At 41.4% G+C, this 15,001-nt stretch overlaps 1 protein-coding gene across 2 annotated transcripts in view; it reads right to left on the bottom strand.

Annotated features, from left to right (window-relative positions):
- Window positions 1-15,001, bottom strand: part of MCTP2 (multiple C2 and transmembrane domain containing 2) — a 128,486-nt gene that overhangs the window by 39,763 nt on the left and 73,722 nt on the right. For both annotated transcript variants that reach the window (XM_030955637.1, XM_030955638.1), the window contains 3 exons: window positions 7,983-8,084; window positions 6,972-7,046; window positions 6,077-6,196 (listed from right to left, as the gene is read on the bottom strand). In XM_030955637.1, the coding sequence (XP_030811497.1) occupies window positions 6,077-6,196; window positions 6,972-7,046; window positions 7,983-8,084 (297 nt within the window). The remainder of the gene's footprint in view (window positions 1-6,076; window positions 6,197-6,971; window positions 7,047-7,982; window positions 8,085-15,001) is intronic.

Here is a 15,001-nt window from a genome sequence, read left to right as displayed (position 1 = left end):
GGGCTCTGAAGAATTACTTACTAGGTGAAATTCCTGAAACCTGCCTGTTGCTGCTCCTCCAGCACCCGCTCTAGCCTGAACATGAACAAATTTCTGTAGCAGGGATATTTTACAGCTCCCCTATTTAAATAGAAACTGCCTTCCTTCCTTTGCCGACTGCTTCTTTAAAACTGCAGCAAAACACAAGCTGCAAATGGGCTGAGAACAGCCCTTAGCAAAAGCTCTACAGTAAAGCGGATGTAAAGACCATCTCTTTTGCATTAAAACTTTTTTCCTTCTTTTTTAAGTTTTTTCTTCTTCCAAGCTCCCTATTCAGTGTTTGAAGAATACTCATTCTTCTCTCTTTAGGATTACATCTATTCATTTTATTTAGCTTTTTAATGTGGAGACATTTTAATCTACCATTACTTTAATGCTGTTCCCGAATAGTTTGGGAACAATGATTTATATTTCATCTTCAGCTGTGAGGATGAAAAAAAAAAGTGGGGGGAGAAAAAAGACTATACCCTTCTCATCAGTTACACATGTAGTCAAGGCAGGGTGGTTTGTGTTTTGTATCAGGGAACTGCTTGTTCAAAATTAGAAGACAATCCACAGGGAAAACAAGAAATATTTTAGGGGAGCTCATGTGAGAGCATATCTTGCTTCCCCACCCTATAGAAGAGTGAGTTATTACCACCTACTGGTAAATATTCAGTTAAATTTAACCCTTCTCCACTGCTTGGCTGGCCAGAGGGGCAAGAGAGGTTTGGTGAGTCAAGTCTCTATCTTACTCCATAGCTGCTAGTGGTCTTGCTTCTCCACAGATTTCTCATGTTCCCTGTGAAACTTTCATCCCAAGAATCTCCTCTTATTGATCTATAACTCCCCTCCCATCAAGGAAAAAAATACAATAAAATAAATCACTGCATTGCAAAACAATGCAGGAGTTAAACTGGATGTTTTACCCATATATTGTTGTCATCTCCAGGGCTGAATTATGCTCAGCACAAACAGGGCTGGAACATTTTGTGCTTTGCTTGGGAAAGCCAAACCATAACATGCAGGAGACACTTGTCCACATACAGAATGAGAGATTTACCCCAAGTAAACTCCAGAAGGCTCAGATTTTGAGTTAACAAATATCTTTCCTGAGGGGATAAAGAACATTTCCCTCTTACTGATAAGCAATTAGCAATTTTAGAGGACACTGTCAACAAGCCAATGGCCTTTTGCCCGCAGTTCATCACTATAAATATAGCCCAGCTCAACAGGGATCAAAAATTGTTCATGTCTAATAAGATGATTGGTATCTTCTCTCTGAGATGAGTTTAGCTGGGCTCAGGTCCAGCTGCTGTATCAGGAGCTGAAGTGGCAGAGTGCTCCATCACACACTCAGCAGAGATGCCCAGAAGTTCACAGGCTCTGTCCTCTCTCTCTCTCTGTCACTGCCTCTGAAGCAAACCTGCAGAGCAATGCACACCCCTGCAGCCTCACCCAGCCAGCCCTGGGGCTCCTAAACCTTCCAAGCTCCCCCAGCCCAAGGGGCCAGTGCCCAAAACCAGGCATCCTCAAGCTCCCTCTGGTTTAAAGAGCTTTGGAGATCTCAGTGGAGAGCAGTGACAAAATCCCACCTCTGCAGCAAGGAGCACAAAAGTTTACATTTGGGTTGTGCTGCTGCATCCACAACCCCAAGAGCTTCCCATACTCTTGCATGGGCCAGCTTTCTGGGAAGCCCAAAGTGCTCCAAAATGACCCCATGCCTGTCCTTCTCCCAGCTGCCCACCATTAAATAGCTGCAAGGAGTTTGACCAGAAGCCCCACATTTCCAACACATTATGCTGCATCACCACACACTCCTCCCAGCACTAAGCCAGCATAAAATAATTAGTAGACACAGCGCAACGTCACTGCAAAATAAATAAACGCTGCCTGTGCCTGCTGCATCCCTTGTCTGGCTGGCCCCTGCTGCCAGCAAGGGCTGAGCTGGAAACATCACTCCCACCTGTCCCCACCCTGGCAGCAGCCTGGATCAGCAAGAATCCTGAACTTGATGGAGTGGGAAATGCTGCCAGTGCAAATGAAAGATTCTGGCATGGGTGAGTGTGCAGGGACCCTGAAGGAATCCAGAGCAGCACTGCCAGCCACACCAGAGGTGCTCTGGTGGTTGGTTTCCCATCGTTTGCCTGATCCTGTCAACGTCTCTTGCAACTATCATACAAACTTTAAAAATATATATATATGATAGTAAAAATTCCAGTCAATATATCCTTTTAATTTGCACCAGCTTATATTTTTTTAATGCAATTACTGTAATTTCATTAAATGGCATAATTACCATTAATGCAGAGAAAAGTGTCAATAGAAGGTGTAATTATGTTGTATAAAATCACAAGCACAATGTGCAATGATGCATAATTCCTCGTGAAAATCATTGTGACTAAAATTAACTTTTAAATATTTTAAAAATACATATAATACAGTAAGAATGATTTGGTTATTACAGACTTCTCTTCCACAATCAGCAAAGGGGGAGCAGAGCAGGCAGGGAGTGTTTGCATACAGAAGGAAGATTCAAAAATTTGGTTTAAATGTGCAACAGGAAGGTAAGAAGACAAGTTTTTGTATGCATGAGTGGGAAAAACAAAACAAAGGTTATAATCAGACATAAAAGCTGAGCTGTGAGCAGACATTCCCCCAAGCACATTACAGGACACAGCTCCAGCTTTTGGACACTAGTAATGCTGTGTGGAAGTGATGTCTCAATGGAGAAAAGTGTGGTGAGGAATGAGTGAAGAGGAGCAGGCTAAAACTACAACATTGAGACTGCAAACTGGTAGAAAAATGTCCAAGGTATGATATGGAGTGTGTCAGGCACACGAAAAGGACCATACAGGGATGTACTGCATTGTGTGTCCAGGTATCTTCAAAATAAAGACCTTTTTGTGGCATATGTTTCAATCAAAACACAACATACTGTGTTGAATACAGAGATAACTATACCATGATTAAACAGAAAGGGATGTTTGAATGTCTTTTTGGTCTTAAAAGTCTACAAATCCCCCCAAACCCTGAACTGATGGAGAAGAATACACGAAGTAATTAAAAGTATCTCTTGGTATACGAACACTGTCAACTCTACAGGCAACATTTTTCACGTGGGGGAATATTCCTGATATTCCCAGGCAGATACAGCCATGTCTGGCCATTTTTAACATCAGACCAGTGAAGAGAGGTAAACTATGAAGAAGCCAGAAATCCTGTGTGTGACCCTTTCCTCTGACCCAGAATGTTTTCTCTGGTTGTATAACACCATTTCTATCAAACCCTTTATGCACAGAGCAAACATCACCAAAACTGAAAATTTGCTCTTCATCTCACCTCCCTTCCAACCCTCTTTCCTAAACCTCTAAGCTTGAAAAAAATTCTGATTTTACATGTGCTTCAGCAGAGCCCAGTGTCCTCTGTGCCTATACAATTAACTCAGATGAAAAATCATCAGATTAAAAGCACAGAACGCTGATGAAAAATGTGATTACATTTTCATAGCACAAAAAAATTCATCTACTCACATGTTCTTGGACTGTCTCCTCTCACCATTACATCCTAATAAAGAAATTTAGCCTGGGATGATGAATCTTATAAATGAGGAAACAGAGTGAGAGCATTTTTCTCATTCACTCGTGTCCTGCCTGTGCTGTCCTCTGTTTCCTCCCTCTTCACCTGTCCCTCTTTTTCTCTTACACCCCCAAAAGCTGCTCATGTCCCCGTCACACACACGAGTTGTGGCACCAATGGGGAGGGAAGACTGAAACAGGAAGGTGAAAGATTCCATGTCCTTGGCTATTGCTGTCCTCTAACAACCTCACAAATATTTTATCTCTTTGGCAGTGGGTTTTGTCTGATTGCTAAAGAAAACAAGGCTCTCACGATTACACTGCCTGCTTGTCTTCCTCCTCCTCCCTCACTTCATTCCCCCTTGGAAGAAGGGGCATGGGTTACCTGTAGAGGGAAACCAAGGGAAATACCAGATCAAAATGGTAATTGCCAGGGGCCTGAGGGACATCATCTGTAAGGCAAAATAATTTTTAAAAACCACATTTTCTAGTTTGAGGGCCTAACTGGCATCGAAGCTACCAATAAAGGGTTTCATGAACTCAGCTGAAAAATGGGTAGAGAAGCTTTGTGCATCCTCCTCACCTCATCTTTTAAACACCAGCACATGAGGAGTGGATTTTCCACACAGACTGGGCAGGGAGGGATGCTGCACCTACTGTGCTGTGTGCGTATTTTCAATACTATGAACACTCACGCTGGAAATAGTGAGAGAGAGAGAGAGAGAGAGAGAGAGAGAGAGAGAGAGAGAGATAATTAGCATTTCATTTTTAGTGCCAGAGCTGAATTATCTCCATGTGAGAAAAATCAGATAGACTTAAATTTTGGGTTGTAGAAGAAGCCTGTGGTAATTATTCTTAGAGTTGAGTATTTTTATTCCTTTCCCATTACCTACTTCCTTTCAGGAAACCAGCAGCATTATGGTATCCAGTAAAGATGCTATCAACCTGTAACTTGTAACCTGCTCATACTCCTTTTCACTGGGAATAAATTCCTTTTTCTGTAGACACATTTTCCCACCTTCTTAATTTTCTGCCTCTCCACCCCTTCCAAACTTTTCCTAGGTTTGGAAAACTGAACTTGACAGCTGTAACTTCACAAGCACTTTGGTGAAAAAGAGCAATCCTTTTAAATATGTGCTTAGATTCCTGTTGTACAGTGATGGCAGGACATGGACACTGGGATTTTACCCTCTCTTTCCAGCCCCAGCATGAACAGCCATCTGATCCCCTTGGACACAATCACAGAACTCCTTTGCACAGCCACTCTTACTTCAGTGAGGTACCAACCACTCTGCTCTCCAGCCATTAACTATATATAATATATATAATATAATATCTTCTGAATGAACTTCAAGAAACAGGAAGACAAAAAATTAGAGAAAAGACCCTCTTCATCCTACCCACTCATCTGTGTGAGCCATCCCTCTGACCTACAGAGTGAAGGCAGCTCCTCTGTCCTTGTTCTGAAGGTTCCTCAATCAGGACTGATCTACTTTACCCATCTGTGGCAAATACACTGAAGTGTTTTCCTTAAAAATCCTTTAAGTATGTTACAATTCACAGATAGTAAATGCAGGAGAAAATCTTAGCGATGTGGATGTTGTATTGCTTAATAAACAATAAACTCAAAAACTTTCTTTCTGCATGCTGGACCACCACAAAACGATTTTTGCAACCTTTAATGGCATGCCAAACATTTCAAGCATGAAGAAAATGTCACACCACAGAATAAAGAGCAGGCAAAATCTTTTTGTGCTTGAGTGGATTATGAGAAAACTGCAAATGGGGTGTTTACTACCAAGAGGAAAAAGGAGAGAGATGAAAAGCAGGATAGGCAGGTGGAGAAGTTGGCTTTTGGTTTGTAGAGTGCAGTAGAACTCACTGACCAGCCGTCTCCTTTTTTTTTTCTTTTAAACAATGTACTATTACAGTCAGGAGAATAAATTTGCAACAGGCAATGCCAACACAGGCAGAGCAGGAATTGATAACCTACAGGGAAGTGATGTCTCACTGCAATGGAAGATGGAAGGCACAAAACCCTTCAGAGCTCACTGCACCACTGAGATCAAAAGCATTTCCCTACATCACCCTATTGGCCATCACTTCCTGCCTTTCCTATCCCCCAGCTGCCATGTTTCAAATTAAAATGATTCAAAATTCCAGAGTTGCCACACAGTTACAGGCTGCGCACAGCGGCATCACCCACCACACACATGGGCATCCCCAGAGCTCAGTGCAGGAGGTGAACACCTCTGCTTCCAGCCAGGAAAGGCTGCTCCTGAAGGTCTCATTCCCATCCCCACCAGGCCCACTGTGGCCCAAACTGCCCTGCAGCCACAAAACAGCAACAAGAGCCAACGAGAAAGGGCTTCGCGCTGGTGGGGAGGAAGGCACGGGAACACTGATGGGGAGGAAGGCACTGGAACACTCCAGATCCTGGATCACTCAGCCCCATGCAATAAAAGAAGAAATCCACTTACCACAAATGCTATCAGGCTCTTCACCGTGGACTCCCAGAGAAAGCAGCTCCAAAGGAATTGTATTGTATTCCATATTGCCATGGTGATTTTTTTCACGCGATCAACATTTCTTGATAAGATCTGATAAATATTGAGTGGGAGGAGGGGAGGAGAAGAAGAGTTTAATCAAACACACTAATATCCTACTATTGCTTCAGAAAAAGGGATAATTTAGGCTACAAACGCGTGCCAGGGCACATATTACAAATAAAGCCTCTATTTCAGACACATTCACCAGCTCCTGTCTGCTTTCTGATTACACCCAAACCTTCCAGATTTTCCTCATCTCTTACAAAAAAAGGGGGGAAAAAAAGGCACAAACTGATGCCAAAACTAAATAAAACAGTTATACAAACCTACCTTTATCGTCATTCAATTCTTAAAATACATCTATGTCTCAGGGAAAGGGACAGAGGGAATGTAGTCTGCTGCTCTATTCTACATGTTTTGGACTAGTCCGTAGAAATAAATAGGGATTTTGAGACTTATTATAAGGCCTCTAGATTTTAAAAAGAATAATGGCCATTGTTCTTAAATCCTATGGATTTTCTACATAAGGAATTCAGCCTTTCTTCACAAAGGGAATAAGGCTCTCATTGAGCTTTAAGTGCTGCGAAGTGTGCAAAATCCACAGCTATCATTTTCCCCACTCTGAAGCACAAAGCAGAACTACTGATGCAAGCCAGATCAGAAAGCAATTTCATGTTAACACAAACAAACCTTTTAATATATACAGAAATACACTGAATTTACATGTGTTCGGCATTTTATGCATAAATAGGTTTTGTTCTTGCAATTGTGCTACAGCAATTCAAATCTTACAGATGCAAAAGCTTAGCCCAGACCCAATTTTCACCTTTTTAGAAAATTTGCGGTTCTCCTCAGTAAAGCGCTTTTCTCGGGGCTTGAATGTTCTAATACTTGCTTTTATCTAGAAAAAAAAATTAATAAAAATAAGACCATGTCGTTTTAAAGGAGTTATTTCATTTTCACAGCACCAGCGCTGCTCAGGAAGATCAGGAATTTCAGCATCTCTCAATCTTTCCAGACTCTGTGTGACATAGGAGTTGCTTTTAATACATATTTGCTACAATGAGGATGGTGAGGCACTGGCACAGGTTGGCCAGAGAGGGTGGATGCCTCATCCCTAGAAACATTCAGGTGGACAGGATTCAGACTAATCTGTGTAGGGAAAGGTGCCCCTGCCCATGGCAGGGCAGGGTGAATGAGATGAGCTTTAGGGTCCCTTGGAAACCAAACCACTCTATGATTCCATGCTGAGGAAAATGCAGACAAGTTAAATTGGGTGAGGCTGGACTCACTTGAGCAGGAGCAGAGCTGTGGCACAGCCCACGATGCCCTTAATAAATAGGAGTTAAACTCAGTAAAAGACTGGAGGGCATAAAGGATTGAGACTGACTCAGCCACCTAAAAACTAAGCACTGTGTCCATGCCTCATTAATTTTCCTGTCAACACCCTGGGAAGAGAACATCCTGGGTCAGCTTTTTAGGGGAGAACTAGGTGTTAAAAGTAATGTATAATAAAATGAACCTGAAGCCCTTATTTTGGCTGTTGCAGTAGAAGCCGTGGCTGCAGCAAGCAGCACCTCCATCCTAAGGTGCTTGTGGTTATTTGCCCCTCCAGAAATGCCCCTTCTTTGTCCCATCCACCTGGAGGGGCCACAGCTTGAACAGCCCAAATCTTCTTCACCCACAGCATCAAACATCCCTCCACCACCAGATGCAATGGGGACAGGACTTTTCTGGATTGGCTCCTGGTTTTAAAAGCATCACCCCCACCCTCGTCCTTGCAGATTTGCACTTTTCTTACACCAGTGATAAGCAAAAAGAAAATACTTCAACTTACAGGATTAAATAGGACATCCAGCTCCAAGTAAATTACTCCTTTTGAAGCACGTTCCAAGTCTTTATTCTTCAGTGTGTAACAACTTTGTTTACCATTTCTAATCTATAGTTTGGGGTAGGGAGGGGAGAAAAAGCATCAATATTTTCCTGGCTGTAATCCTCAATATAATTTAAAGACAGTGCAAACAAATAAATAAATATTTATAACTCAAGCACAAAAGAATAAAAAATAAAAACTTCTCCCAAACCCTGATAATATACTCGGAGCCTGAAATACAAAACAACTGTTGGATTAGAGACCTATAAAATTGCAGATTAAATCTCTCACGGTCCAACTTTAATTTTCAGACCTTGTACTTTATAGTAGAGCATTGCACGCAATAATCAGTCTGAAAATTCTGCCCTGGAAGCCAGTGAGTTGATGGGAAGTAATCAGCCTCTGTTATTACAAGTTTAAAATGGGATTTTTCTTCCAAAGTTTAGGAAAAGAGCCACAAACAACAACTTTACCTACCTATTGCACACTCCAGCACACGAAACCACTTCTTAATGCTCAGTTTATTGCAACGCTATCAAATTATTACCCAGCAAACAAATGCAATCCAAAGAAATGAATCGGCTGAAGTGGAGCAAATGCTAATGTAACAAATGTTCAAAATTAACTAATTAATGTAAAAGACTTCTCCCCCCACCCCACCCCTGAATTTCAATACCACTTCTCTGCTCTGATCAACCCGTTGGCCCTATCTCATTAAGTATCTATTAAACAAAAAAAAACAACCAGCCCAAAATCAAAATACCTTCCTTGCCATTTTGTAAACTATTTGGCTCAAAGCAAAAGCATTCTCTCTTCAAAAATGATGGCAGAAATGTATTTATTACACACAGTGGGATATGTATTGATTAAACATTTGGCTTTTTAGGAAGCAGACCAGTTAATTCCAAACAGCAGTAACATAAAAAACTGCAGCTTACCAAAAAGCTATATTGAGGGACTGTAATGATCAAAGATTAAAGATAACGGAGGAAATTTGGGGGCATGAAATTGCAACCATATTTAAAATGGCTATTGCTGCTCTGGCATTTAGAAGAGGCACTCCTATAAACCATGGTAGAAATGAGTAAGGAAAAAAAAAAGGTGTAATAGGAACAAAGTGATTTCACAAGACAAGAGAAAGGTCACTTTCTTTCCCAATGTTGCTCCACCCTTTCAATACCAAAACAGCTTGTCAAATGGTAGATGGGATTTCTGCCCAAGGGTTGAAAGGGAAGAGGGATCTCACAAGGACCAACTTTGCATCCTCAGTGCTATTCAGCCAGGAACTCCAGCAATTCCCTGTTTTCTCACCCAAAGCTCTACAGTTACAGAGACCTCTGTGGAATTCATTTGATACTAATAAACAAAAACAATAACACTGATCACAGAGCACCTCTGCTTTCACCACAAGAGAGCAGACACAGTGCTGGAGCTGGCAGCAAAGGATGCTGCAGGAAAGGAGCAGGTAAAAAAACATTTTGCAGTCCTGCAGCCTCAAAGCAGAAGAGCTGCCAAAGTGATTAAACCCTTTTCTAGGGCCAAATGGACTGGCATCAGAAGGTCCTTGGGCCAACTGCCACATGCAGCATTGTCAACTCATCATAAAGGTTTCTGCACTCTCACCAGTTTGCTTTTCCCCCCTTCAAAAAGGGCAAAAAAAAATTTAATTTACTAAATGAAAACAAAATTTTGTTTGGAAAATAGTGGTTTTGTTAAATTTTACAAATTAAAGGATAAAGGGTTTTACTGATGGCAGGAATACTGACACAGAAGGATTTGGTTTGAGGTCCTTGGTGCAAGAGGATGCCCCAGCAACAGGTTTAGCCTCAGCTTTGATTCATGGATTCTGCTGTGAAAGGACAGAATGTACTTTATTCCCAGTGTGTCTGCAGAGATGCAGATGTCCAGTATATATCACAATACTCTAATTCTGGATTCCCCATGGTTATTCATTTTGGAGCTGAATTTCCTTGTATTTCAGGTACATATATTTCTCATCACATTTCAGCCAGTTACACCAGAAGGAACAGCTAGTGGGAAAGCCTCTTTATATTCTTTGGGATATATTTCTTTCTTACATCTTTCAAGAGCATAACCCACAAGGAAAAGAAATGTGACACAGAGCTAAATTGATAGAAAAAAGGAAAAGAAATGTTTCTGAGTGTTTGAGCCTGATAGTGGTGTTCTGCACTCAAAAAAATGCTTTGGGAAAAAGACTCTTCATTTTAAGAGCTGGAGCTGAATCAAACATTTTGGGTGTGTCTGCAGGTGTTTTAAAACAGTAAGTTTTAAATCAGCAACAAGTAATTTCCACCTCTGTATTTGTAAATAGGGGTTGCTTGGGGAACTTCTTGAATGGTGTCATTATTATTGTTGCTGCTATTCTTAAACTGAACAGGGCAGGAAGTAATGCAGTGCAAATACAGTTTTAGAGTCAGATTTATTTGGCATATTCAATTCTAAGCGTTCAAACTGTCTGGAAAAAGATGTGCAAGTATAACGCAGCCTAGGACTAAACATTCCTACAGATATTTCAGCTTCAGACTTCTTTCAGAGGGAAAGAAGCACAAGCGAAGAATGCCAGGCTATGAAATGGCCCGTCTCCACTGCATTTTCATTTGGATAAAAAGGAAAAAAAAAAACCTGAAAAAAAGTCAACAAAAGACTCCCTTACAGTTTTGGCACTGTGCTAGGGCAATGTGGTTCAACAAAAGGTACAGGGTATTCCAAGACCCATGACTGCATGGAGATTACACTGGTGGCATGTCTCAACTGTGCCCACAAGAAAACATGCAAAAAGCCTTAAATACTCCTCATTTTCATTGCATCCTGTTCTTGGGGCAGAGTTCAGATTCTGTTCAGCTTCTCCCCCAACCTGAGAAACAGAGAGTTACAATAATTTCATTTTGCATCTATTTCTTTCTGCTCTCTGGGTACTTTCCCCCAGTCTCTGCTATTCCCAAAGTGCTCAAATGCTCTCTCCAGCTGTGGAGAAGAGCAGCCAGGGTTTGTAGGATGAACCTCAATGTCAGAAAGATCAGGTTTCTTCTGTCACCCAAACACCTTTTGCTACAAACCTGATGATGTCACACGGATTTGTCTCAATTAGTAGTTCTGATAACTGTGTCTAAAACTGCTTAACATCTACTCATGGGAAAAGGAAGGGAAGGGAATGTTCAAATTAAATGTGAAAATATCTGCAGGTAAGCACCTTAAAGAGACATAATCAATATTATTCCTTTATTGATGATGCTTTATATCCTCACTGAATACTAATGCCTGCATTCTCTGAAAGCTTCTTAAATAGCTTACTGGGGTTCAAGCACCAAGCAAGCCTGCCCATAACCCTGGGATTAACACCAGGACAGCAGAGCCTACCACACCCACATGCTGCATTTTGCAAGGTCACCATCAGAAACATAGTCTGGATTTTCATCCCATGGGAATTTCTGATATTTGGGGCATTTTCCTCTTCTGAATCAGCACAGAAAGACAAAACCACATCCATATTTTCACAGAAAGAACTGTGTATATTCTATATCACATCCCTTCTTCATACAGAGCCACGAAAAGGAAATTATCAGTTGGAAGAAAAGCTGAAATTCTTTTTTGCCATAAATATTTCAACCCACAGAGGCACTTGAGGCAAAACACTCCCTGAAGTTGCCTCTAACTGAAGGAAATGTTGAGGTACATGAGACCACCATCCAGTCAAGGTCCAAAGTGCACCAGGTTCCTCTCAAATGAATGAATATATTTGCTAAACTCTTCGCACAGATGTCCCCAGTAAAACAAATGTGACTAAACACAGTATTGATGTAGCCAGCCAATGCTAAATCTATTAAGCAACAACCTTCTGACCGCTTGGGAATTTTAATGAAATAGCAAAAGCCAAGATTGATATGACACAAAACACGGAGAAGACAGGACCCTTACGCAGCAAAGCGTGTTTTTTCATTGCTCTTGTCTTAAAGAAATATGGTTTAGAGGCTTTTTTTTTACATTGATTTTAAGAAAACTTCACTCTGTATCCAGCTTTGATGCAGATTCGATGTCATATATTGATGACCTGACAGAAGAACGCTGGGTTAAACCTCTGTACATCAACACCTGTGACGTGTGGAGAGGGTAATGGCTACTCTCCAAGGGTAATTCATCTCAAGCATTTGGGACCCCTGATATTCCTGCTTGAGCTCATTGCTGATGCACAATGTCACCCATTTGCCCTGCATAACATAAAGCTGTCTTGTAATAGACACACACCTCCCCTTATCAAAGGATGCATTTCCCCAGGAAAAGATGAAAGCAAGCCACATATTTGATCCACCTGCACATGAATAAAGAGGGTTTTGTTCCTCCCCAGTCTTGCCATATGAACTAAACCAACTTCGTACAAAATGCTTGTTTCTTCACCCCAAAACTCTTTACCCCAAACACCTCACTTGGAACAACCTCCTGTGGGATCCAAAGTGGAATGGAGATTTGGGTTTTTGGCAGAGGACTGCTATCCAAAGACCAAAAAGATATGGAGCTGATGGACTGAAATAAAGCAGGCAGGGCTTTCATATGAGGGCTTTGAGCCAGTCTGAGGAGGAGCTGAAAACCCTGGGAGCACAAGGACCCTAGGTGATATTTGAGACAACATCCCTGTTGGTACTTTTCAGTGAGCAGCCAGTGGCTGGAGGAGAATCCAATGCCAGAAACAAGACGTTGTTTTCCCTGGGAGAGAGGTGGGGGATTTTTGCCCATTCCAAAAATCCTGGTTCATGATCAGGATAAAAGTCAGAGCAGACAGAACACTTCAGAGCTGCCTCCATTGCGTAAACACGGCAATTTCACTTTTCTCAAACTCTAAAACCTTCTCTTGGAAAGGACTGTGCACTTATGGTCAAGCAGTAAGTAAGTGCAATCGTCAGGTGTCTGCTCTCTGAATCCAGGCCATGCTTTAGACAATCAAGCTTGCCAAAGGCACACTCCTTGTTTTCAGTGCATCGTTGGCTACTGACCTTGCCTGGCACTTGAGAATATTTCATAGACCTCTTCCTGTTGGCTGGAAAAAAAAGGGTGCAGCTGAGGACTACTCTGACCTGATAATCCAGCAGATAAAAAAACATTCCATTCTGCGCTACAACTCCTCACTCAAAGGCCTTTCTACATGAGGATATTTGATATACTCTGCTTTCAAATTTATTGAAGCACACTATATGCTCCCATGTCTCTAATAACTTGCAGCCTTCTAGGAGACAGGAGTCTCTTGAAGCAGAAGAAAAAAGACAGACCCTCACAAAGACACACGGTTGCCTTTACTAAGATCTAGGACACAAAGGAACAGAGACAGAAAGGACTTCTTTGATAATTAGTTCAAGTCCCCCAGAACCTACAAAACTTCTAAAACCTATCAAACTTCTTTCTTGAAGTAATAAAGTTTTTGCCCTACTTCTCCATTGCCCAGGTTCTTCTCCAGTTTCTGGCACAAAAGCTTGCTCTGCTCAGCATTCAAGGGCTTCCCTTTCATTCCCCACACCCCAAAATCTGCCTCCCACCCAAGGCTTGGCCAGGCCATACTCTATGGGTCACCTCTGGCAAGAGAAGGATCCATTTTGCTGGATACTGTGGTAGCACTAATTTGTTTCTTTTCTAGTGTAAATTGTGAATGTGGCTGACCAGAGCAGTGTTTGAGATGAGGTCTCACATGTGCTTTAGAGGAGGACAGTAATTCAACAATAAGAACAGGAGAAAATAAGTACAACAGGTCGATCAACATGGAAAAAATAAAGCTAAACCACAAACTTCTCTCTCTCTGTCCCCAAATTCAGTTTGTTGCTAGCAAAATGTGCATTTAACCAATTCTGCTTTAATACCTCTACCGGAACGTGAATTTTGCAGTTTTATGCATCATTTGGCACCTTAAAACTCTTCTCATGCTGCCCAGCTTTTTATTTTTCTTATTTGGTCCCTGTAATAACCCTAGATCACAGTCAAGGATGAACAAAAAGAATACATAATTTCACCATCCCTGAATTTTTGTGCTGTAAGGTTATTCCTGTGCTAATGTGATGATGAGGGTGTAGTCATGTTTGCAAAATGCCAGGGTGGGACTACTGAACACATTTAACCCAAAATTCGGTGTCATGTTAATTAAACATTTCATAACCCTCCAACACATACTTTATTCAAGGCATTTTTTCATTAAGAAAAGAATCTAGTCATCCATGAACAATTCCTGAAGTAAACTTACTTCATGTGCTGACAGCTCACAAGTCAAACTTGTGCATTTTGAACAGAAAAATAAAGAACGGCAAAAGCACATCTATTTTCAAAAGACAATTCAATGCCAGGCAAATATTAGTCCTGATTACATACAGAAATTATATCTACATGGTTGTGAGGCTTCCTTGAGTCTTTAACTTTTGTTCTCTTTTAGTATATTTATCTAAATGGTTCAAAGGACACATTCAAAGTTACAGTCAAAATGACAACATACATTGAAATTCCTATTTGAAGAAAAAGAGCTTAGAAAATTACAGTTCTCTGTCTGAGCGGACCAAGTTAATAGGTGCAAAATGTTTTTAATCAGAAGCAGAGATGAGTATATTTACACTAGATTTGACTGAAATAGGAGGCAGAGAAGTTTGGATGGGAAGGAAGAAGATCAGTTGGCAAGGGAAAGCATAAACAATTTTTTTTTTTTTTTTTTGTCCCAAACCTTGGACGCAGCAAAACCTACACTGAATAGTTCGGCCATTACCACACACATGCACTCCCCTCCTCTGCCTTGTTACATGCTTCCTAAGGGATACTTGACAAATGCCTATAAAATCAACAGAAAATCCAAATCTAACATCTTCTCACTGTGAGCCCACACAGCCTGCTGCCGATCATGCAAGGCCATTTGGCAGGCACTGGGTCTGCAGGAGAGCAGCTGCTCCAGCCACTCTCTTCCAGTAACATCAGAGATACGAGGACTTGGGGAGAAATTAACA

The sequence above is a fragment of the Camarhynchus parvulus genome, chromosome 10, assembly GCF_901933205.1.
Source record: "Camarhynchus parvulus chromosome 10, STF_HiC, whole genome shotgun sequence".
Lineage (NCBI taxonomy): Eukaryota > Metazoa > Chordata > Aves > Passeriformes > Thraupidae > Camarhynchus > Camarhynchus parvulus.
Note: the sequence above shows the minus strand (reverse complement) of the source record. Positions and strands in the feature narration are given on the sequence as shown.